A 22,881-nucleotide genomic window follows, 5' to 3' on the forward strand; every position below is an offset into this window, starting at 1 on the left:
TTTTTCCACCCTGATGTATTTTCCTCTCTCCCCAACATGTGTCAGTCACTTTTCATTCTTTTCCTTTCACTCAGTGAGGTTTTCCTCCTTGTTTCTCACCTTGACACAAATCACTGGTGATGACCTTGCATGTCAGTGTGCCTGTATCTGATATACTGTCTGTTTTTCCCTCTGGGAATCAGATGAGCCCTGTAGATGTACAGTAGATGCTCTGTGGAAAACATTTCAAATTGGATATAAGGATTATGGGTACAATCGACCTCACGACCATATTGATTTCTGTGTGTGTACATTTCATTTGTAGAAAACAACATGAACAAACAGAATGTTAAAGTGCATAACACTGTAGAATAATTTATTGGCAACTGATTTTCATCTCAAGGGACCACAAATATAGTTTTTTCCAGAGACTTCAGCCACATCTCATCACTGGCTCATTTGCTTGTTTGCCAGTGTGATGGTTCATCAGTTCAGTTGTTGTCATGTGACCAAAGTATTGAGTTTTTAGCGACCTGATCACTGGACAGCAGAAAGCTTGCGTCTTATTTCAGTACTGCTAGCATCACTGAACTAGCTAATGTTACACCTCAGCAAAGGAAGAAGCCATTAATGTTTACATGTCATGCAGTTATGATGCCTCTGTGTCTGCAGCTGCCTGCACTAAAGAGCAGCATGAAAGCAAGGAACGCTCACTCTGCAGCTAAATCTGGAGACCAAAACATCCCCAGAAATACCAGCCATTTCAAAGTCATCAAATACCATCGCTTTGTCAGTGATTTTAGCATCAGACACTGATGCCAAAAACCACCTTTCACAGCGGTATGATACACCACCAAGTGGCGTCAGTTTGTAACACGGCTGGATGGAACCTTTCATTGTGTTATGATACGCTGTCGGGCGGCTGGACAGCGCCTGTCACGGCAGTATGATACACAGACAGGCAGCGTTAGTAGATAACGTCACCAAACAGCACCTTGGCGTCAGTTTGAAAGCTGCCGGTAACAACATAATATAAGGAGCTGAAGAGTCCCTAAAGGTTGGGTGGGAGGGTTAGTGGATGGTCCAGCAAACCCTGGACTTTTATCCGGGAGCCTGGTATTTGGCTCCCGGATGAATGTTGAGCCAAACCATGATGTTTTTTTCGGCTACACCTAACCATGTGCTTTTGTTGACACCCCAGTGTTGGTTGTGGCGTCCTGGAGCATCAACAGCAGATGCAGAAGGTTGCCTAGTGTGTAGTATGTAGACGTGAAAGTCCACTGACAAATCTGTGATATGTGACAACTTTTTGGCGCTTAGAGCACCACAAGCCGAGTGCCATCAGGTTCCATTATATTTAAGAGAAGGCAGACATCTCTACGGCCAATATCTCCAGCACTCAGAAACTCACATCATAACTATTTAGATTGATAATAGTGCCACAGGTGAGAGAGGAAGAATATGTATTTTTGATTTTGAGGTGAACTGTCCCTTTAAGAAAAAGAATAGATATTAATAAAACATCTTGATGGCAGTGTGTAGGCATTTGACAGATAGCAACAACGGCCCGACCCCTTTGGATGACAAACACAAAAAAGCACAAAAATGCATTCAAACCACAGTAACATTTCATATTTAAAAGCCCAGTTCATCCAAAAGAGAAAAAACAAACATTATAATGATGCTTTTTCACTCACTTGTAGTGGCATCTAGCTGCGCAGATAGATTTTGTTTTATTTGCACAGGTTGTGAGATATCTGTCTTTACGATTTCTGCCTCCAGCTCAAAGCAATTCAAATTACAGATGAAAACATCAACAGCAACCTCTCTTCCTAGAAACAATTTCTCAGTTCATCAAGATAAACTGTGAAGAGTTTCCGCTAGAATGACTCTGTACAAAAGAAATACTCTGCATGAAAACAGTTGACAGTGAGACAGGCACACTGTTAGGAGAGGGAGATGTAATTTGGGTGACCTAACCTTTGAACAGGTTCTGATTGTACCAGTATTGCAGGTAGCTGCTTTAGACAACAACCATGTTCACATGGGAGCTGAGAATTGGATCAGAATGTCTTTACTGTTTGCTAGTGGTATATTTCCCCATTATCCCAGTTGTAAGGTGTATTTGTCTGATTCCCCTCGGCTCGGCTAACCCTGGGAGCAGGTCTAATCTCCCCCTGTCACCCCAACCCCTTCAATACTTTAATTAGTCTGCACGCTACACCAAGCTGCTGCTTCTCCAATCAGCAGCCCATTCCACAGGCAATCTCTCCATCGCCACGAGAGGCTTTTCATTAAGGCAGCCTGTGGCGTTTTATCGCTCACACAGCGACCTCTCTCTCTCTTTCGCCTTCCATCCCTATTTCTCGCGCCCCTCCCCCTCCCCCCCATCCCTCTCTCTCAGCCTCACTCTCCGTCTCCTTCATCATCGGTCCCTCGAGTTGGCGAGTGAGTGAGTTGTGAGGGAGGGAGCGCGAGGCAGCGGGCTTTCTTTGTCGCAGTATGAAAGCCAAGATTAGAGATTTGTTTGGCATGTGACATGAGGGAGCAGTCTGGAGGTCGCACAGGTTAAAACGGAAACCGGTCGCAGCTAATCTGCCTGCGATTTTCTGTTCCCTGACCTCAGTCCTCTGGAATCCAACGAAACAACTTTATGTGAATAGCACTTTTCTTTATTTTTAGGTGTTTTACTTGAGGCAGAGAAATGCATTAGAACAAGATTTAAATTTATAGGTTTTTCCACAAGTCCTTTGATCCACTGTTAATTTAACAGAGAATCATCACTTGACTCTGTGGAGCAATTTAGCATCTTCGTTTCAGTTCACTGTAACTGCTCTCATCAGTGTTGTTTCCAGCAGCAGGCAGCTGTTTTAAGCAAAAAACCCAATAGAAAAAATCCTCTACGCTGTACCTGCACAGCATCAAACAGAAGGCAGACAAAATTAGCGCCTAGCTGGTGAACATAGTGGAGAATTTAGCAGCTAATATTTCCCTCTAATGTACTGAGACCAAAGCAGAGCTAAAAAGAGATTGAATCATGGACTTAGATTCACCAGGTGGCCAGAAACACGACCCCAAATGAATCCGAATAAATGCTAATGTTGCTCTGGATCTGCTGGATGAGTAAATAAGTAAACACAGTATGACAGTGTTATAGGTAACAGTATATCTATGTTGTATTTACAGCTTGTAGCGCTGCTCCTGAGTGCATAGGTGTAGATTTCAGGGGGAATGCAGGGATCATGTTTCCCTCAATAATAGAAGCAAATTTGTCACCCACTAATAAAAACATGAACGTAGCACAGGTCTTTTAGTTTGACAAAATTAAAGAGATTTCCACCTTTTATTGATGCATTAACTTCCCCCAGAATGCAGAAAATTCAAACAGGCTATTTCATATGAAACGAAATGAAACCTGCACCCTTGCCTAAGTGTCCTCCCTGAAAAAAGGTCTAGATGAATGGTCTAAAAATGAAGGTCTAGAAACACTGTGAAGAGGAATACACTGGTGGCCGAGGCTACCATACAAGGTGCCACCTGCTACTCAGTTGTTAACAAACTCACATGCTGATGGAAAAGCCATCAGGAGCATTCTGGGGTTCAGTATCTTGCTTAAGGGTGCTTCGGCATGCAGGCTGGACGAGCCGGGGATCGAACTGCTGATCTTCCAATTAGTGGACGACCCACTCTACCTTCTGACACACAGCCATAGTCACCCCAGTGATGAAAAATACTAAACAAGACAGTGCAGTTACAGTAAGTTTAAAGATTTAGAGATTAGGATTTATAAACTGAAAAATATTTTTCAGTTCTTCTGGTTCTTATTAGAATTCTTACAGCATCCTCCTGAATATGTTTCTGCTGTCTAACGATCTTTATGGGGAGACAAGACAAGGGACCTTTTCAGTTGTGCGTCTGCCTGGAGATGAAAATTAGCTTTTCTAAATCTTTTCTGGACGAGAGACCCCTAATTCTTGCTATTTGTTTTAGATGATAAAAGGCTGATTTAGTGACATGGCTGCTGAACCTAAAAGCTGTGTGTTTGATAATAACAAATTCTAACTTGGCCTTTAGTCTTGATAGTTCAGAAGTCAAGCTGAGCACTTGCTTTGAGTCTGTCTTGTCTTTATTTATATTATGATTATTTTAAATTTAATTGCATCCAGTAGCAACTTGACAGAATATGCAGACTGGTGGTCAGAGTGCAGCAGCTTCTTCTTTTGTTTGTCTAATAAAATCCAACATAATGTGCGGCAGTATTTGCTCCATAAAGTCCTGCGGGTCGACCAAACTCAACACAAACCATAAACCTCTTTACTCGTATTCAAGTCATTTTCTAGTCGAGTGCTTTTGTCAAGAATTACAGTAACAATACTCCATACGCTCTCTGCACCCCCCCCCCCCATACAGCTTTTTTTTTTTTACAGCATAATGTTCCCTCATATAAACGTTGTTTCCCTCGCAGGTGTTTTATGACCCCTGCTCTTATCTTTGCCCTCCCCTCTCGTTCCCTCCCTCTCTCATTAGACCGGAGCATCAGATTAGTATTCACATACAGTAGGCTGGCTCTCCTCTAAAGGATGTATCCTTATTAATGTCCTGTTAAATATTACAGCAGCGTGCACAGGAGTTCACAGCCGAGCTAAACTGAGATTTCACACCTCACATTTTGTCCATTTAGTGAAGACACAAAAGCTAACGAGCCAAGTGGAGGTTTTTGCTCTGCAGAGCAGGGCTGCACTGAACTATTATAATGATTCATCTGACGATAACTTTTTTTTTGATGAACATATCCAAGCGCCAGATATCAGATGTTCAGATGCCTGGTTTTTGGACTTTTATAATCAGTCAGTCGATCATTATGACATTATACAATCATATATGACCAAGAAAAGCCAAATCATCTCACTGAGAACAAAATGTTTGTGTGTGATAGTGTAGATAGATAGGTAACCCTTTATTTAAGTGTCACTCCACAACACACAATAAGAATACCAAGTACGTAAGGGTACAGAATAATTGCAAAAATATACACAAGTTACAGTATTCAACCCCCCCCCCCCTGATAAAAATTAAAAGTGTTGAGGACCACTCCAAATGAGTTGTGAGACACATACTAAACGGACAAAAAGAAATTAAAAATGTACACTATGGTACCTTAAAACAAAAACACAAGAACCATGTACCATGTATGTTGGTGCTCTAGCAGCATGAGCAGTCACTCACTGGGCCCGAGCTGAGTTAAGAGATGACCCCGCGGTTGGATCAATTGGGAACCACTGGACTAAACCATTTGTGCTCCTTTAAGGGGTGAGGGGGGCCTCAGAGAGCTCCCACTATTTTTTATACAAAATCCAGTCTTTGAACCAATTTATTTAGCCAGTTCAAACAAAGTTAGTTATGACACTAATTACCTAGGGGGAAAAAAATCTAACAAAACCAAACTTTTTATTCCAGGCTTATCGTGGGCCCCCCTTTCATTGGTGCCCTCTGTAAGCAATCCCACTTTTCTCCCCACTGTGACACCCCTGGTCATAATATCTTATTCCAGGCTGTTACATCTTATTTTTTCTCATCCTAGATTTATAGAAAATCTTGCCAAGCACAATTAGCATTATATTATCAAACTTAATTGAGCTGAATAAAACAAATGACCCAGCTTCAAGGACTTTCATTCTGAATTTCTCGAGTTTCATGCATCTTTTTGAAAGATAAGATGTTTTAAAGTGGACTGATTTCCAAAAAAGACTTACTGGTAATTCTTAGGCAAGGCAAGTGTAATTGATAAAGCACATTTCAGCAACAAGGCAAATCGGAGTGTTCTACACAAAACATCAAAACAATCAAGACAAAGTGCAAAAGAAACACATTATAAAAGGTCATTTACAATTAAAACAGCCATAAAATTGCAAGAGAATTAAAAAATAGTACAGTACAGTGCAGGAAATGAAAAAATAAAAAATCCTACTATCAAATTTCTCCACATGCAGCACTATGTTGCTTATTTGTAGGTGAGCTTTTTTTGTGCAGCGTGGAATCCATTTTCAACTCACCTGTCCTGCTTTCATCCGAGCCAGGTTACTGCTGACCTGGATTCCAGTGTGTAGCTTCTGTTCAGCGGCACATGTGCATTAGCGGATAAGGAGACTTTCAGCCTTGAATGTGATAGCGCGGCTAAATAGAGGTTTCACAACTGGTGGGAACACACGAGGCTTTGTGGAGTCTTTTAACCTAGAATATTCTAGTAACACATGTACACGCCATTTCATGGTGGTGAGCCTTCAGCACCGCAGAGCACGTTTAGCCTCAGCAGGCAGTGTTTTACAGATAACTGGAGGATCACGCTTTCACACACACACACACACACACACACACACACACACACACACACACACACACAGTGTTGACTGCTGAGTGACTGGTTGATCCACAGCCGGTCAGGGAGGCTGATGTTCGCCGGCCTCTCCTCTCGCTGTCTATTTAATAATTCAGCACACCTGAGCAGAAACACATTTGCCCTATCAGCTCCTGTTTGGCCAGCAGAGCGTGGAGATGGCGTTACAAGCTCCCAGTCTGCCTCCCTCGCTGTCATTAACCTCCCCCCTCCTCCCTCTGCCTCCTCCTCACCCGCTCCACTTCATGCCTCTGTCTCTCCCTCCACGGTAATAAAACTGAAAGAATGCGTGCTCTCCTCACCTCTGTTGTTTCTTCATCTCTTCTCCCTCCCCTCTCTAGTGCTGCTTTGCTTCCTACTATCCTGTATTTCCCTCTCATCTTCTTCCTTCTACTCTCCTTTGCACTTCTGCTGTTTCCTCTCCTCTCTTGTTTCCTCTCCTCCCTTTCCTTTCCTTTCCTTTACTTGCCTCTCATCTCATTCCCTCTCCTCTCCCCTCTTGTTTGCTCCTCTCCCTTGCTTTTTGTTTCTCTTCTTCCTTCTCTTCTCAACTTTCTTACCTGTCCCCTCCCTTCCTTTCCTCTTGTATCTTTTCCTTTTGTTTCCTCTTCCACCTCCTCTCTTGTTTCCTTCTCTCCTTTCCTTCNTTCCTTTTCTGTCATGTCTCCTCCTTTTCTCTCATCTCCTTTCCTTTTCTCCCTTTTCCTATTCTCTTATTTTCTCTCCTCTCCTTTCCCCTCTTTTCATAATCTTTCACTATTTTTCTTTCTTCTCCTTTCTTTTTATTTTATCTCCTTTCATCTTCCCCTTGCTCCCTTTCCCCTCCTCCTATTCTCTCATTCCCTCTCATTTTCTCTCCTTTTCTTTCCTCTTCTTTCAATTTCTCTTCTCTTCTCCCCCCTTTTCTCCTCTCCTCCTGCCTTTTCTCCTCTCCTCCTGCCTTTTCTCCTCTCCTCTCCTCTCCTCTCCTCTCCTCTCCTCTCCTCTCCTCTCCAGCAAACATCAAAATCCAACATTGTGTTGCTCTGGTGATTAACATTTGATTAATGAATTCACTATCATATGCACTGATAACATATTGATGAAATTTCATTGATCTACTGTAAAAAATGAAGACAATAACGTAATGTTGGTGAATTGGATGATTCAGTCTACAGTAACTCATCAGCTCGCCGTAAAAGACAGGTGCAGCTCCAATTCGGTATAAAACAATATGATAAACATTTGATCACAGATTTATACAGTTTCCAATGTGCAGCAGATTCTGGTCCTGCTGCTGAGCATAAGAAAATCCTGTAAAATGTGATTTTAAAAGATGACACTGGTTTTGCCAGCCTAAGCAGGTTGGCAGGGTGTCCCAGAGCCTGAGGGCCTGGACGTTTCCTTTCCTCTCTCCTGCAACTCCTTTCAGATGTATGTAGTCTCCCCACATTCCTCCCCCTACTCCTCTGCCCTCTTTCATTTTATTTCCCCTGCAGCTAACCAAGGATGTGAAGTTACTTTCACCTTCCCCTTTCTAACTCTTCTCCAAACTCTAACGTCGAGTAGAGGGAAGGTGCTGCCTTTGCTAGCATCAGCAATTCAGGAGATGTCCATGGGAGGGTCAAAATAAGACTGTGGGGGTATAAGGGAAAGAGAAGAAAGGGAATACAGTACATACCAAACAATATACAGCATAAAATGTACAGATTTTAGGATGGGTCGCCAGTGTTCATATGAGTGTTTTTATGGCAAAGGTTTAGTAAAGTTTAGGCTACTAATACTAATTGGTTGAGGTTAGGGAACCATGATAAATTTTATGAATATTGATTTTGCACCACACAGGTTATGTTTATAGCTCACACAGGCAGTAACACACTCTTAGGCCCACACTAATACGTTTTCATTTTTGAGCATTTAACTATTGCTACGTTTACAACTGGCGTCCACACTACAAACAGCCACGTTCACTTCCTGATTGGGTCTTATCAGTCACAATGTGACTACGCTACTACGCTAATATATTGCCATATTTGCTTTGCAATCACTCCCAGTCTATGTTTTCGACTGCCTTGACCACCTTATACTCATGTGTTTGTTGCAGTAACAGTTCCACCTTGTCGCTTGTCCAAGCGAAGAAATCTCTGGTCTTACTTTTTGTCACCTCTGTAGTATTTTCTGTAACTAAGCAACCAACTGCAGAGTAGATAATGTGCTTCGTGCCACTGATATGTGCATGCCCATTGTATGTGAATGGGTATGTGATATGCGATTGCAGGTGTGTTAGCATGGACAGAGATTATTTCTGTAAGGGTGCTAAAACACTCATGTGTACAGAGATCATTTTCAGTTTAAGACATCACTTTAACATAAGGACATAATAGTGTAGATGTGGCTTTAGTTGCTAAACCATGACCATACCATAACCATATTTTATTTGGCATCACTACGATCTTACCATGAACTTAACTGCACCGTGGTTACCATGCACATGTATTATAGAAAGCGAGACATTTAAAAATGTTGGCCAAGGTAATTGTTTAGATCCAACAATTTAACCTCAGTGAGCTATTTGAAATTACAAAGCCATATTTTTTTGAATGTATTTTTGGTGAAATCATGTCGCCTCTTAATGCATAAATATAGATGAGGCAAAGATACAATCAGCGATTCTAATCCAATACACCTTTTTCAAATCTCCTCACAGTTGGCTAGTTGTCCATTCTGAGTGCGTGCTCCTGGCTCTGTAAATAGGAAACAAAGTGGCTCCAACTGAGCAACACAACACTATTTCAGCCAATAAGCAACAGGGGGCATTCACGCTTGTGCAGGACGGGGAAAGGCCGTGGATGTATACAGAAAAAGGCAGTTGGAGGGAGAGGGACGGCAAACCAGAGCCTCTGGGGAGAGGAGTATTTGTATAGGTATTGAGTTCAAATAACAATCATTCAACAGAATCACAGACTTCACCTTTGACCCTAACCACACCGTTGGCATATGTTATTTGCCATAACCACAGTCTTTCTCTAACCTTAACTATACTATAGCCCCCATGTGGGGATAGTTGGGAAGCAAGAATTAAAAAAAACATGTTGAACATATTCTGGGGTTTATGTCTGCTAGTTGCAACAAGCCTGTCATGTCACAGCCACATTCTCTGTCGACCCCCTCGTCCACCACAACCTCCTTCTTAAGTGGTCCTGCGAAATTACAACGACACAAATTACATTTGTCACTTAGAGAGGACAATAATTACTCTCACAGCCACGAGAGGTCACATGTCAGGAAAGCTTTAACGTGGATCTTGAGCAAACAATCAGTGCTGTTGTTTTACTGATGAAGTGTCAGACTGAGGAAGATTTTTTAATGCAATAATATGATGTTTGGTTATTGCTTCAGTGGGTTTGAGAGCTCAGTGTGAATAAAGTGCTCCTGATGGATGTAGAGGCTGCAGAGAGGCAGAGCGAGAGAGGTCCAGCCTGGTGAGAGGCTAGTGGTAAGTGGTAGGGCAGCAGGAGGCAGCGAATCTGAAGTAGGTGCCACGGCAGATGTATTGAAAGGTCCTGTTGTGCGTCTAACACACCTGAGCCATCCATTCAGTGGGTTCACTTCACTTCCCAGGGGGTCGGTGGGCAGCTGTTCCTTCCTAGTTCGGTGGTGCCACGCTGGCCTACCTGTGGCTCTGCAGCAGTCACTGCCGCCTTCGCTCGCGGTGTCCCGCTCTCCGGGGAAATCATCACTCTGCTGGCTCCCAGCCCATTAAACAGACACTCATTCTGCTTTTGCGTGTGTGTGTTTGTGTGTCTGTCAGTGCAGATGCCGGTTGGGACTGCAATCCCCCTCCACAAATGAACAAATGAAACGGCAATTGAGTGAAAATAGAAAAGCGGCACTTTCAATAAACGTCCAGCGTTTTCTCCTCAACAGGGTCATTGATTCAATGCATACGCAAGTATTTCATCTGTTTCAGGCTATTTCTCCATATAAAGTCATTACAATCATCCATTAGTTCACCAGATCTTTTTTGTGTTTTGGTGGCTGTTTACCAAACCAACAGAGAGGTGTTTTTATCATGCTCAGGTTCTCAGACTCAGTGTAAGCCCTCTCACTATCTATTATCTGCGTCTGTACATCTTATGTAACACCCAGGATTTCTAGCAGACACACACTGTTTTTCAAAGCCCGCCTATTGTTGAACGAGGATTATAATTTATCACTCAGCTGCCGCAGACACTCATGCAGTGGGCCAATACACAAGGTCTGCTTGATTGTGGTTCTCCATTGTGCGGGGGAGCAGGCGGGGAAAATGACATTTAGCAGTCTGGAGAGGGTTGTTGCCTACTTTGGTTATGTTACTCTCCTGTGGAGTGTTGTGGGGCATAAACACCTTTTTGTTGTAACACTGAATAGTATTTACACACCTTTTAGGGCAGATTAGTATAATCTGTAATCATTATTTTCAGTTGCTCCATGCTTTTCAACCTGCTTTCATCCAAGTCTGCAGATATGTATGAAAACCATTAGAGGGACAAGAATATCTCACTTCGTTTTTTTACAGTACTGTTAAAGCTTTTCTGACAAACTATTCTGCCAAGATGTTATCTCGTTTTGGATCCCGCAGTCTAACCTCAATGTGCTGTGTGAATTTACAAAGCCATCCTTTTTTCTTATCTATTTTTGATAAAAATCAACGGTCTAGGAAGTTGGTATCGTGGCTGCAACTATCTCTCAGACAACTCTTTTTCTGTTTTGATCCGTCTGAAGTGAACACTGCAAAGGGATTTTTTTCCTAATAAAAGAGGCTGTGAAATATGTGTTCACCTTTTTGACTTCAAACGCCACAAAACAAAGTCATTGTCGTTTTGAGAATCCTTTCAAATTAGAATCACCCACCTTGAAAGGACTCACGGAGCCTTCATCCTCTGCAGGGTGTTGTGTCTGCTGCTGTATGTAGATGCTCACAGGTTTTTCTCTAATAACGTACCTGTTATTACAAACTGACCTCAGACCACTTTCTGCAGCAGCAGCAGTTTTGGGTCTAACAACAAAGTGCTGATGGCAGGGTTACCTTTCTGCCTGCAACACCTGACTGCTAATGCACATTACACACCAAGTCCCTGAAGAACCTGTCAATGGAAACTCAGGCTTTTTAATTACAGCTTTGCTGCTGGGTGGGAGAGTCAAGAAGAAAAAGAAGAATTTGGAGGTGAAAAGTACAGACGAATTCCCGATACAGATTCTGATACCTTAACTTGCATGTTGACCGATACCCAGTACCAGTCCAATACCACCGCTGTCGTGAAACCTCATCACGTAAGGCTAGCGAGCCCGTAACTTAGTGCCTCTCCCTAGTGTTGCATTCATCACGAAATGTGCCTGGACTTCCCTGGGTGAGTGCGACCTCTCCTGTCTGGGGGGATGTGTGGTTGACTCACCACCAGGCCACCACTCTTGCTCCCCGTGACCAGCTCTCTTGAATTGGAGGACTCCACTGACACCCCTCGGATGCTGTTCCATCGGACCAGTTGGCCAGCTTGCTGTTCTATGTGGTTGCTCAGAGTGAATGTGTATTTACATGGATAATTCGTGGTGGCGTGTCAAACACTTTCTCTGTCTCTTTTGTCTTCAGAGTGTCTTGCCTCCGGCTTCTCCCTTGTGGCGTGCCCGCTTAGCTCAAAGGCCCTTTTCAGTTCTCCCCTCAGGTGCGCCAAATAGCGGCTAATGAGTCATTACCACCAACTCCCAAGTGAAACGTCAGTGCTGATCCTGCCTCCTGCCACCTGCTTAAACCGCACCCACAAGACATTCATTACACTACCAATAATGCTATCATGATAACCACGTTAAAAGTGTAAAATATTGCTAAATTGCTGGTATTTTGCTAATGGTGTCTACAAACAATATTCACCAGTGTCTGCACAACGCAACTTGCTGTGTAGGCTCCTGTTTTAGAACGACAAAGAAGAGCAGATTTTCCAGGAAAACTGCCATTTTATTCAGGTGTGAAACTACCTTAAAGTCCATCCATCCAGCTACTTTCATCCGCTTATCCGGGGCCGGGTGGCGGGGGCAGCAGGCCAAGCAAAGCACCCCAGGCGTCCCTCTCCTTAGCAATGCTTTCTAGCTCCTCCTTGGGGAACCCAAGGTGTTCCCAGGCCAGATGAGATATGTAATCCCTCTAGCGTGTTCTGGGTCTGCCCCGGGGCCTCCCATCAGTGTGACATGCCCGAAACATCTCCAGCAGGAGTTGCCCAGGAGGCATCCTGACCAGATGCCCATATCAACTCACCTAACCCCTTTCAGCGAGAAGGAGCAGCGGCTCTACTCCGAGCTCCCTCCGGATGTCCGAGCTCCTTACCCTATCTCTACAACTGAGCCCAGCCACCCCACGGAGGAAACTCATTGCGGCCACTTGTATCCACAATCTCATTCTTTCGGTCACTACCCAGAGCTCATGACCATAGGTGAGGGTTGGGTCGTAGATGGACCAGTAAATCGAAAGCTTCGCCTTCCAGCTCAGCTCCCTCTTCACCACGACGGACTGGCGCAGCACCTGCATCACTGCAGAAGCCACACCAAATCGCTGATCCATCTCATGCTCCATTCTACCCTCACTCATGAACAAGACCCTGAAATACTTAGTTTATTAATAGATTATGTGGTATAGGATTGATGCATAGACTCGCATACTCTCCGATACCCGATCCAGCATTTTAGGCAGTATGGGAGGCGTTTCCAATACTGGTATCAGTATCCGAGCAACTCTGGTGAAAAGATGTAACAGTTTGAAAATTATCCATGGACTTTTTCCTTAATAGTTTTTTATTCTTTTAAGTAATCCTTGTGGGCTCACAGTTAAAACAGAGCTGCTCTGACTGCTTTAATTTTAGTTAATGAATTTTACACATCTGATTTTCAAACTGACCTTAATTGATGGAGGAAATACAGCCTGACATCGATACTAGACTGTTCTGTATCTGATCAGCAGCCCAGCATGGGTGCATAATGGAAATATTGCTTACAGGATACAAATGTCGTTTTAAAGGTAGATGCCTATTCAAGGTTTCAGTATTCATAGAAAAAAAAAAACTTTATTAAGACCCTTGACAAGCAGATGATGAAAAATCCTCTCCGCCACACACTGAAGGGCACAGTCACAGTGAGTCACAATCTGATTTGCATTAGCTTAGACAACAGACAAACTGTGCGAATCATTATCATATAGTGGGGGAGGTGACCGAGATGGACGAGGTTTGCTCTCCACGGCTTCCCGCAGCAACCTGTGGAGGCCGCGATGTGGATCTTTGATTAAAGCACAATGAGGCTGAAGGTTGAGAGATTCCCCGCTGTGAGGATTAAGTTGTAGAAGGGGCAAGGCTGTAGGTTACATTTCAGCTCTGCAGAGGAGAAACCAACACGTGTGACAAATGCAAGAAAGATGAAGCTGAAAAGAATTTTAAGACATATAAAACTGACAGAATATTAGCAGCACAGATCAGTTCAGATTTTTATTTTTCCACAAAAGAAAATTGTTTTTGCAGGAAAACACACTTAGACAACTCTGCAAAGATGTAGATGGAAGGCGGACAATGTGTCTCCATTTACTCCCACTGTACAAAAAATTAAGCCAAAATACTCCAGATACAGCTGTTGCCATCTTGCGCTGGTGACATCATTTGGAGCCAGATTTTGCACAGTAGCGATCTCCGTGGTAAAGAGTTCCCCCCATACACCATTTACGCCAATCGCGAGCAGCGCCATGGGATCACAAACACACCAACTGACACACACAACCGAACCCTTGAACGTACATCAGTGTGATAAGAACCAGGTCCAGCCCCAGACTTTTGGGGCAGATTTGGTCTGGGAGCCGTCTTCAAAGTAATGTGTCGCCACTTTACATGGCACCACAACAACTTATGCGCATTGTATAAATCAGTTTAAGCACTCATAGTGTACAAATCATCATGTGAAGACTCAAGTGGGACCCATTAGCAGCAACACTGTCTTTAAATAGACTACAGTGAATACAGTATTTGTCTTGGCTTGCTTGATCTGATTAAAGTTTGATGCATATCAGGAGACTGGAGCTCATGTCCGATGTGAAACCAAAAGTCAGCAGTGAGTTATTTTAAGTCGGCCCATGTAACGGCACGTCACGTCGTCACACCCGTGAATGATTCTTTTCCTAAATCTAACCTAACCAGTAGGGACTCTGATTCTTAAGAGATCATACAAACAGTTGTATGAGGATATATTGATACAGCACGTCATGCTACTGTATGCAGTGGTAGAAAGTAACTAAGTACATTTACCCAAGTACTTTACTTGAGTATTAGTATTAGTAGTCCACCACATTTTGGAGGGGGGCATTGTACTTTTTACTCCAGTACATTTATCTGATGGATTTTGTTTCTAATTACTTTAAAGATTCAGATTATTAATACAAAATTTGTTCATTTTCTGTAACCGCTTATCCTGTATCCTACACTGCTGACATTGGGTGAGAGGCAGGGTACACCCTGGACAGATCACCAGACTATCACAGGGCTGACACATAGAGGCAGACAACCATTCACACTCACATTCACACCTACAGGCAATTTAGAGTCACCAATTAACCTGCATGTCTTTGGACTGTGGGAGGAAGCCGGAGTACCCAGAGAAAAGACCCCACGCCGACACAGGGAGAGCATGCAGGCTCCACACAGGGGGTGTCCCACCACCCTGGGTTTGAACCAGGAACCCTCTTGCTGTGAGGCAGCAGAAATGAAAATGTAAAATATATTCAACAATAAAATCCAATATATTGTCATAGATTAAGCTACGCGGCAGTATAAGTGTAAAAATAATTACAGTTGGCCCAACCTTTACCAGCTCTGACATTAGAGTGATATGAATAATAATTTAACAATGATTGAAAACCAATAATATAATACATTTTATTCTGCAATGGAACATTCTGCATCATGAGTACTTCTACTTTTGGTACTTACTAGGTACTTATGCTAGGTATATCTTAATGTTGATACTCTGAACTTTTTTACTCAAGTAAAATCTTTACTTGTAACACAGTATTTCTCCACCGTGGTATTGATACTTCACTTGAACTGACTGACTGGCCGTACGTCACATTGTGTTAATGTAATGTCACATATTGATATGATACAATATGTGATGCCGTATATGTGCACATAACACACATGATATGATATATGATATGGCATGATCTGATATGACGTATGATGTGATCTGACACATGATACGACACACGATGTGACAGGATTTGACACGTTTATAAGAAATTTGCGCCTCCTCACAACCAGATCAGGGTTTCCAGTGTGATAAACTCGCTAATTACAGTTCCGAGTGTGAGCGCTTGCTCTGTTGTTTATCTGAAGGAAATTAGAAGATAATTATATTTGTGGGACCTGTTTGGACTTGCTCTCTCTCTCTCTCTCCCTCTCTCTCTCCCTCTGCATCTCTCTCTCGCTCTCCTCCCTGCAAACAGTGCATTATTAATGCTGGAAAGCAAGCCTCTCCAAACAAATCACATACCGTAGCATCAGACACAATATTATTCATTTGATGTCAGCCACTTGTCAGGATGATTTGATTAAAAGTCTGCTTTATGGATTCAGCATCTGCCATCTCTTCCCAGCGCAGGGCTTTTATTTTTAAATCCTCCATCTTGTGTAGTGTCCTTCCTGTTACAGCATATTTAATAACCACTTCTGAAGAAATGTATTAGTGGCAGTCACTGACAACCGAGCAGTGTTCAAGGTGCTTTCAGGAGGGACATCATTAATTTCATGATGCATTTTGGAGCTGAAGACAAAAGATAAAAAATTACAGCCCAACCTGCACTGGAGTTTGAGGTTGAAACTGACAGAGATTTGAGGCTTTAAAGGTGTTACTGTAACTGTAAACATGCTCGCCAGTGAAAGTGAAAGCCATCTCAAGATTCACCCTCGTTTTGGAATGAGCTTTGTCCACTTGGCGTTTCACCTTGCTATATTTGCGTTTTTCAGCGCCGCTTCTGTGATTTTCACTACCTTTTTATAACGTCCTGACCTCACCTCAGTGCTGTGGCGGTACACGCCCATAAACATGCAGAACATGGAAAAATAATAAGAGAATCAGAAAATACAGGCAGAGGACAGAGTCTCTGCAGATAAATACATGACTGCACACTTGTAGTGGGTCATAAGTGATGAATGCGAGGGATTAATTTTGCACAACTATTACTAATGACCAATAGTCTTCTCATATGAACACAATAAAAACAAAACACTCCTTAAATTTGATTATTAAAGAATTTTAATCACAAGCGGGACTAAAATAACTCACTGACACTGTCTCCAGATGTTTTTGTGATCCTGTGCTGCAGTTTCAACTGACAAAATACATCTGCAATATGCTAATATGAGCCAGTATATCAACCCAGCCAATTTATCAGTGCAGCGCTAATTGAGTTTGTGGAGTTATGTTTACATTGAGTGTTTCTCACTACATAGTGTTGTGTGTATATTTGAGGTCTAACAAACATGTTGAATAAATTTCCCTTCCTCATTAAACATAAAATTGTCAGCAGAGTCGTGTACATGCCATTCAAACACTCAAACCAAATGGCGGACACTAAATATGGTGCATTATGTAGTAAATAGGGAGTGATTTCGGACACGGCCATCACTCCATAACATTAGTTAACATCAAAGATTTCTAAGAAAACACTGTCAACTAAAATGTCTCCTATAAAACTGAGACAGCTTTTTTCTTTTATCACAGTGGTCATTTATATCTTCACTTATTTGGCTGAGTTGGAAAAACGCTTACATTGTGCAGGTTTAAAATGTAAAACAGATTAAAAAGAAAAGCAGCTATTATTTTTCATCTACATCTGGAGTTGCTGCTTTTGGATGTTTTGTATTAATAACATCATGTGTTGCTGGTTGGTGAAAGGTTAGTTGATGAACAGATAGAGCCACACAGTTCTATATTGAATCCAGTTAGCTGAAATTTGTGTCATTAGTCAGAATTTTATTGTATTAGTTTCAAGAAATAATTCAACCTATATGATTTAGTAGTTTAACAATAATCAGGCAAAACGTTTTTCAACATTTTAACACATTTTTCGATAAAATGATTAGTCGAATAATCGAAGAAATAATCAACAGATTAGTCAACAATGAAAATAATCGTAAGTTGTAGCCCTAGTGTGAACCCAATAGCCAGACTGAATGTTGCTGTTAAACGTTTCGTCAAACAATGGATATTTAACATTATAATGTAGTGGATATGTTGAAACTTTATGTTTCTGTATGTTTCAACAACACTCTGTTTGACGTGTGGTGATGTTTAAGCACAATAACGACTTGGTTTTGGTTAGGAAAACATCGGGCTTTGGCTTTAAAATGGTTTTGGTGGCTCAATCAAAGCTGGCAATGCTGCAGATGTCTCACTAAAGGACACCAGACTTTGTTGGTCTGCCATGGTCTGCAGTTCATAAACATGTAATCAGAAATGCTGATATGATGCGAAGATACTTACACGTATCCATGGCTTGCAGGAACATACAGTGGCAACATTTTCTTGTGGTCGCAAGTGTGTAGTCTGATACAGGTTGTAATCCCTATTTTTGAGATGAATTATTATCCCAGCTTCATTTTCATTCCAATCTGAGGAATATGCACCTTCTTGTGACAAATCCTCGTGTGTAATAACATCTTTACTGACACCAACCACAGCTAATCAGCCCTCCATTCATCCTGTTTGTCTGCATTTAAGCATAGCAACAACGCAGCAGGGAGGGTTTGTCCATGTGTTATCTGCCATGTAATGATGTGACAGTTAAGGTCTGCGTTCTCACTTGGTAAAATGGGTCATGGCTGGATATCGGCATAATTACCCTTCATTGGCCAAGCTGTCCTTGAGCAGGAAATGAATATTTCTCTATTATGTACAGGGTCAGCTGATGTGTCCTTCAGATTTAATGCATGCCATCACGTTGGTGCACACACACACACAAACACACACAGGACACGTTCATATACAAACAAATATAGCTGCGCACAAACACACACACACTTAAAAACCTTCAGGAAAAGAAATCTCCTATTAATCAACCTGACGTGCAACAAAATACATCTTCAGTCTCTGTGTGTCAGTAATTGCCTTCAATGAAACGGCCTTGAAACTGATTCTGGTGCTGTGTAAGGACGCACAGCGCCGCTCTCTCTTTGTCCACTGATCCACACCAGGGACAACACTGCAGCAAAACCAACCAGAACAAATCCACTGCCAAAAAAGGAGCCTGTAAAGAAATAAAATAATAATCCATCCATCCATTGAACAGAATGGTCCCCTGGCTGCCTCCTGATCTCAAAGTATTCTTTGCTTCCTGGACTCAAAGTAATTACTGTTGCGGAAATCAACAAAGGATTTACAGTAAGCAATGTGGGAAATCCTTAAATTAAAAAACGACAACTAAAAGGTGCATTTTGGTGAATGACGCAGATGGAAGAGCCAAGTCCTTTAACTTTTAAATACTTAAATAACTAGTAAATACAACAGCTTAAATGCATTTTAAGCTGCAACAAGGACGAGTAAAGAAAAGAACGAAAGAATCCATTAACACTGACATAATGGGAAACACATGTTTACAATAAATAAAGATAAACAAAGCCCTTAATGTCGCAACAGCAGCTATTTCCACCCAAAGAGCCGTATTAAAATTACAAATTGGGCCTTTGAAAGTAATAATCTGTGAAGTCCTACGAGTAAATGTCTGTTGTGCCTTAATGGCGGTATGACCATCTGTAGTGTGTTTTCATTGCACATGACCCTCAGAGAAGGAAAAAAAAGAGCAAACTTGCACACTGTGATTCCCAGCATGCACGGCTGGTGCGTTGACTTTTATTGATTCACACAGACGCCCAAAGTGAAGCAGGAGTCGTTCAGCAAGCGCTGCACATCTGGTGTGTCAGGCTCAAAGCAAATAAGCAAGAGATACTATGCTAAATATTCACCCTCTGTAGTCTGAGGTTCAACAATAGGATATACAGAACAAATAAAGTCTCACTGGAGCTCAGTCTTCATCAGTAAACTCATAAAATGAACAAAAACGTGTTACACAAAACACAATACTCATGACCAAGCTGATTAAGTAACCTTGTGTATTTCTGTTACAATAACCTCTCCCCTCGTCCTCCTGCAGGTCCCCCAGCTCGGCACTCTGATGGGCGTCTACCTGCCGTGCATCCAGAACATTTTCGGAGTGATCCTCTTCCTCAGGATGACCTGGTTGGTGGGAATCGGAGGTGTCATTGGGACTTTCATCATCGTCTTCATGTGCTGTGCCACAGTGAGTGTGTTACCTACTGTTATATTTTAGCCCTTCTGTTGCTGCACACTGACGGAGGAGCACGTTGACTTGGTTTATCCTAAAATCTGAAGTTCACACGTTTTAAAATTCCTATTAAAAAGTGACCTTAAAGCGGAGAGCAGCATATTATAGCGCACATGGCAGCAGGCAGTGCACAGTTAATGAGCTGTGCAGCAGCAAAAGATACCAGATGTTCACTGTTATTACGTTGATGGAGAACAGCAGAGATGAACAGAATCTAAAACTCTGCAATAAATACCATCAGACAATGTGGATTTTTCCATCATGAGAAATTTAGTTTACCATTTACACCACTGCTATCACTTTAACACAGTGTCTGTAGCAGCTTTAGGCAACTGTGGGCAATGGAGCATTTTGCATGAATGTGATAAAGTACCTTGATTTGTCAGGTATGAGTTGTCATGATTGAAACATTTTTTGGTTATTCTTAGCACCACAAGCAGAGCACACTCGAGGCAGAGACAAAGCAGCAGAACATCAGGTGCATTGAAGATAAACCATTAATTCTGCTGGGTCTGAAAGTTTCCTTTCACTCACAAACAGCTGCTCCTCTCATCCATTATTCTGATCTGATCAGCTCTGAATGAATCGACAGATCAATTATCCACCTCGTGAGCCACAAAGTGCTGAGGAAAAAACAGAAGTAACTGAGAACTCTGCCTGAACCAGTTCAGACCGGCGAAAACCTCCAAATTTAGAGAAGAAACGCAGAATGATAAAAGGGGACACACAAGACAGTTTCCTGTCATCCCTCCTCAGCATTGAGACGGCTGAACTAACGGCTAGCAGCTGACGAAGGTGACTTCATAAACATTTGTAAACAACGGTGACAGTGCTGACAGAGCTAACAGTGTTAACCAGGGGGAAATTGGAAAATTCTGCAGCAGTACCGTCCAGATATCAGCGGTAACCACCATATCAGCACAGTGCAAAGCAGCTGCAGTGAGCTAGCCAACGGAACACACACATGCACTCACACGTAGACATGGCCAAACCACAACAAAGAACAGAGAAGCTCAGATGACAACACACACAAAGACGGCGTGATTTTGTTCTCTACTCAGGACGCCATTATTTCACTGTATCTTTACATAGCAGATGGGGGTTTGCAACTATATTAATGCTCTGAGTGTCACATACAGGACCTTTACGTCACTGGATTAGCCAAAAGCATACATTACCATCTGCTTAATTTATTCAGAAATAGTTCCTTAATTGTTTAACAAGAAAATTTGCCATATTGTGAAATACATGATGGTCAGTATCTTGGCCATAATTCTCTTCTCTCCTCTGTGGAGTCCAAAAACACCACAGCACAAAGCGGGTCTTCGTAATTAGTTCCTCCAGCATCTTCCTGTCTGAAGCTGAGATTTAACTGCCCTGTAGACCACCACAAGGCATCATAAATTTTCTTTCACAGTCCCTAAACGCAGACTCTAAATAACATTAGTCTCCTCAGTAGGTACAGTCAACTTTGGCCCCCCTGTAAAGTCTAGATTGGTCAGAATTTCTATTGGCCCTTGCATTCCCATTCCCACTGAAGACCCACATCTTGAAAAATTGGTCTCAATTATGTACTTAAAATCATTTTTTAAAGAAAAGGCAGAGTTATTTCCTAAAACAGCAGGGCACTGTAGTTTTCAGCAACTCAACAGGAGTAAATGGTGCATTTGTTCGAGGGACTATATTCAGCTGCTAGTGAGTATTTACAACAGCAGGATGGTGTATGTGGGATGGACTCGAAAATAAACTTCAGTGCCCATTTTTATGGTAATGAAAGAACATGCCAATCAGTGTAGCAGTGTGACTCAGTAATGTGTTTTTAATAGTCCTTGGAGGCAGCACTGACAATACTTGTTAGTAGGATCAATTCATTTTGGTCTTTTTGATGTGATTTGATATGAATAGAAATAAAGAATATCACACCAGATGAGTCCTTTAAAGAGAAAAAAACAAACTCACAGACACATATTACAAGAAATCAGATCTGAAACGTGAATACGTACCTAGAAATAATGGAAAAAAATAAATGCGATATAAAGGCTTTTTAGCATCATCCATCCTCAGTGAGTCACCACAGATGTATACATAATGTCCCCCATCACTGCCTGACATGTGGAGCAACATGTGAGCAGCACTTCAGCCTCTTGGCACATACAATAGCACACTCATGGTTAAGAGTTTCAGAAGTGCCTTTGGGAAATAACATACTTGCCAACACTGGGTTGTGAAAAATAGGGAGATTTTTTTCATCAGTGTATCGGCCCAAGGAACAAGGTTCCTTCGCAGAGTGTGCGTATAATTGTCGTCATTTCTTGCCTTGTATTTTAAACCTGATGAAGGAAACTTGTTCTGAAAATGTTGTTTCTTTGATATTCAATAAATGATTCTGTTTACCATTGAGAACAATGAAAAAATTAGCAGTTTTAATTGTTGAAATGAGTACCAGAAGGATAAATATTAAGGCGCATACACTGCAATGCATTTAGTATGTAGTATTTATTGCACATCAAATTAAAAAGTGTGTGCCACTGACTGTGCCACCCTCAGAGGAAGGCCACACCGCCCGCGGAAGCGCTGCGAATAGCCTCGAAGCGAAGCCAGTTTCCTTTCGGCGCACTGTGTTAACCGATTGTGTCATCCACACCAGCTGCGCAGCGCCGCGCAGCTCCGTGGCTCCGTCGTTTCGGCTTCTGGTCCATTTTCTGCGCGAGCCACTAGCGAATGTGTCAAGCCGGGTGACGGAGACAACAGCTGGGAGCAGAACCGCTTGTCGACCAGCGTGGAGAAATGCGCGTCTGATGAGAACGGAAGTGCTCCGGCTCGCGCGAGAATTTTGGTGCGCTGCGNTGTGTGTGTGTGTGTATGTGTGTGTGTGTGTATATATATATATATATATATATATATATATTGGTAGATTGGCTTATGGGGTGATTTTGAAGGAGTAATCAAGTTAATCTTCTATAAGTGTTATCTTCCCTCCAAAACTGGCATATTAAATTGATATTAAAACATTTAAAAAGTACACCTCAGGAGTTCTTACCTGTCGGGATCCTTCGGGAAACGGTGGAAGGCCTCTTGGTATCCATGCTCTTTGCTACTACTACTACTACTTCTTCTTCTT

At 42.2% G+C, this 22,881-nt stretch overlaps 1 protein-coding gene across 1 annotated transcript in view; it reads left to right on the forward strand.

Moving 5' to 3' along the window:
* Window positions 1-22,881, forward strand: part of LOC126385915 (solute carrier family 12 member 5-like) — a 187,451-nt gene that overhangs the window by 154,955 nt on the left and 9,615 nt on the right. The window contains exon 4 of the mRNA XM_050037958.1: window positions 19,569-19,715. Within this exon, the coding sequence (XP_049893915.1) occupies window positions 19,569-19,715 (147 nt within the window). The remainder of the gene's footprint in view (window positions 1-19,568; window positions 19,716-22,881) is intronic.

The sequence above is a fragment of the Epinephelus moara genome, chromosome 24 (genome assembly GCF_006386435.1).
Source record: "Epinephelus moara isolate mb chromosome 24, YSFRI_EMoa_1.0, whole genome shotgun sequence".
NCBI classification, from domain to species: domain Eukaryota; kingdom Metazoa; phylum Chordata; class Actinopteri; order Perciformes; family Serranidae; genus Epinephelus; species Epinephelus moara.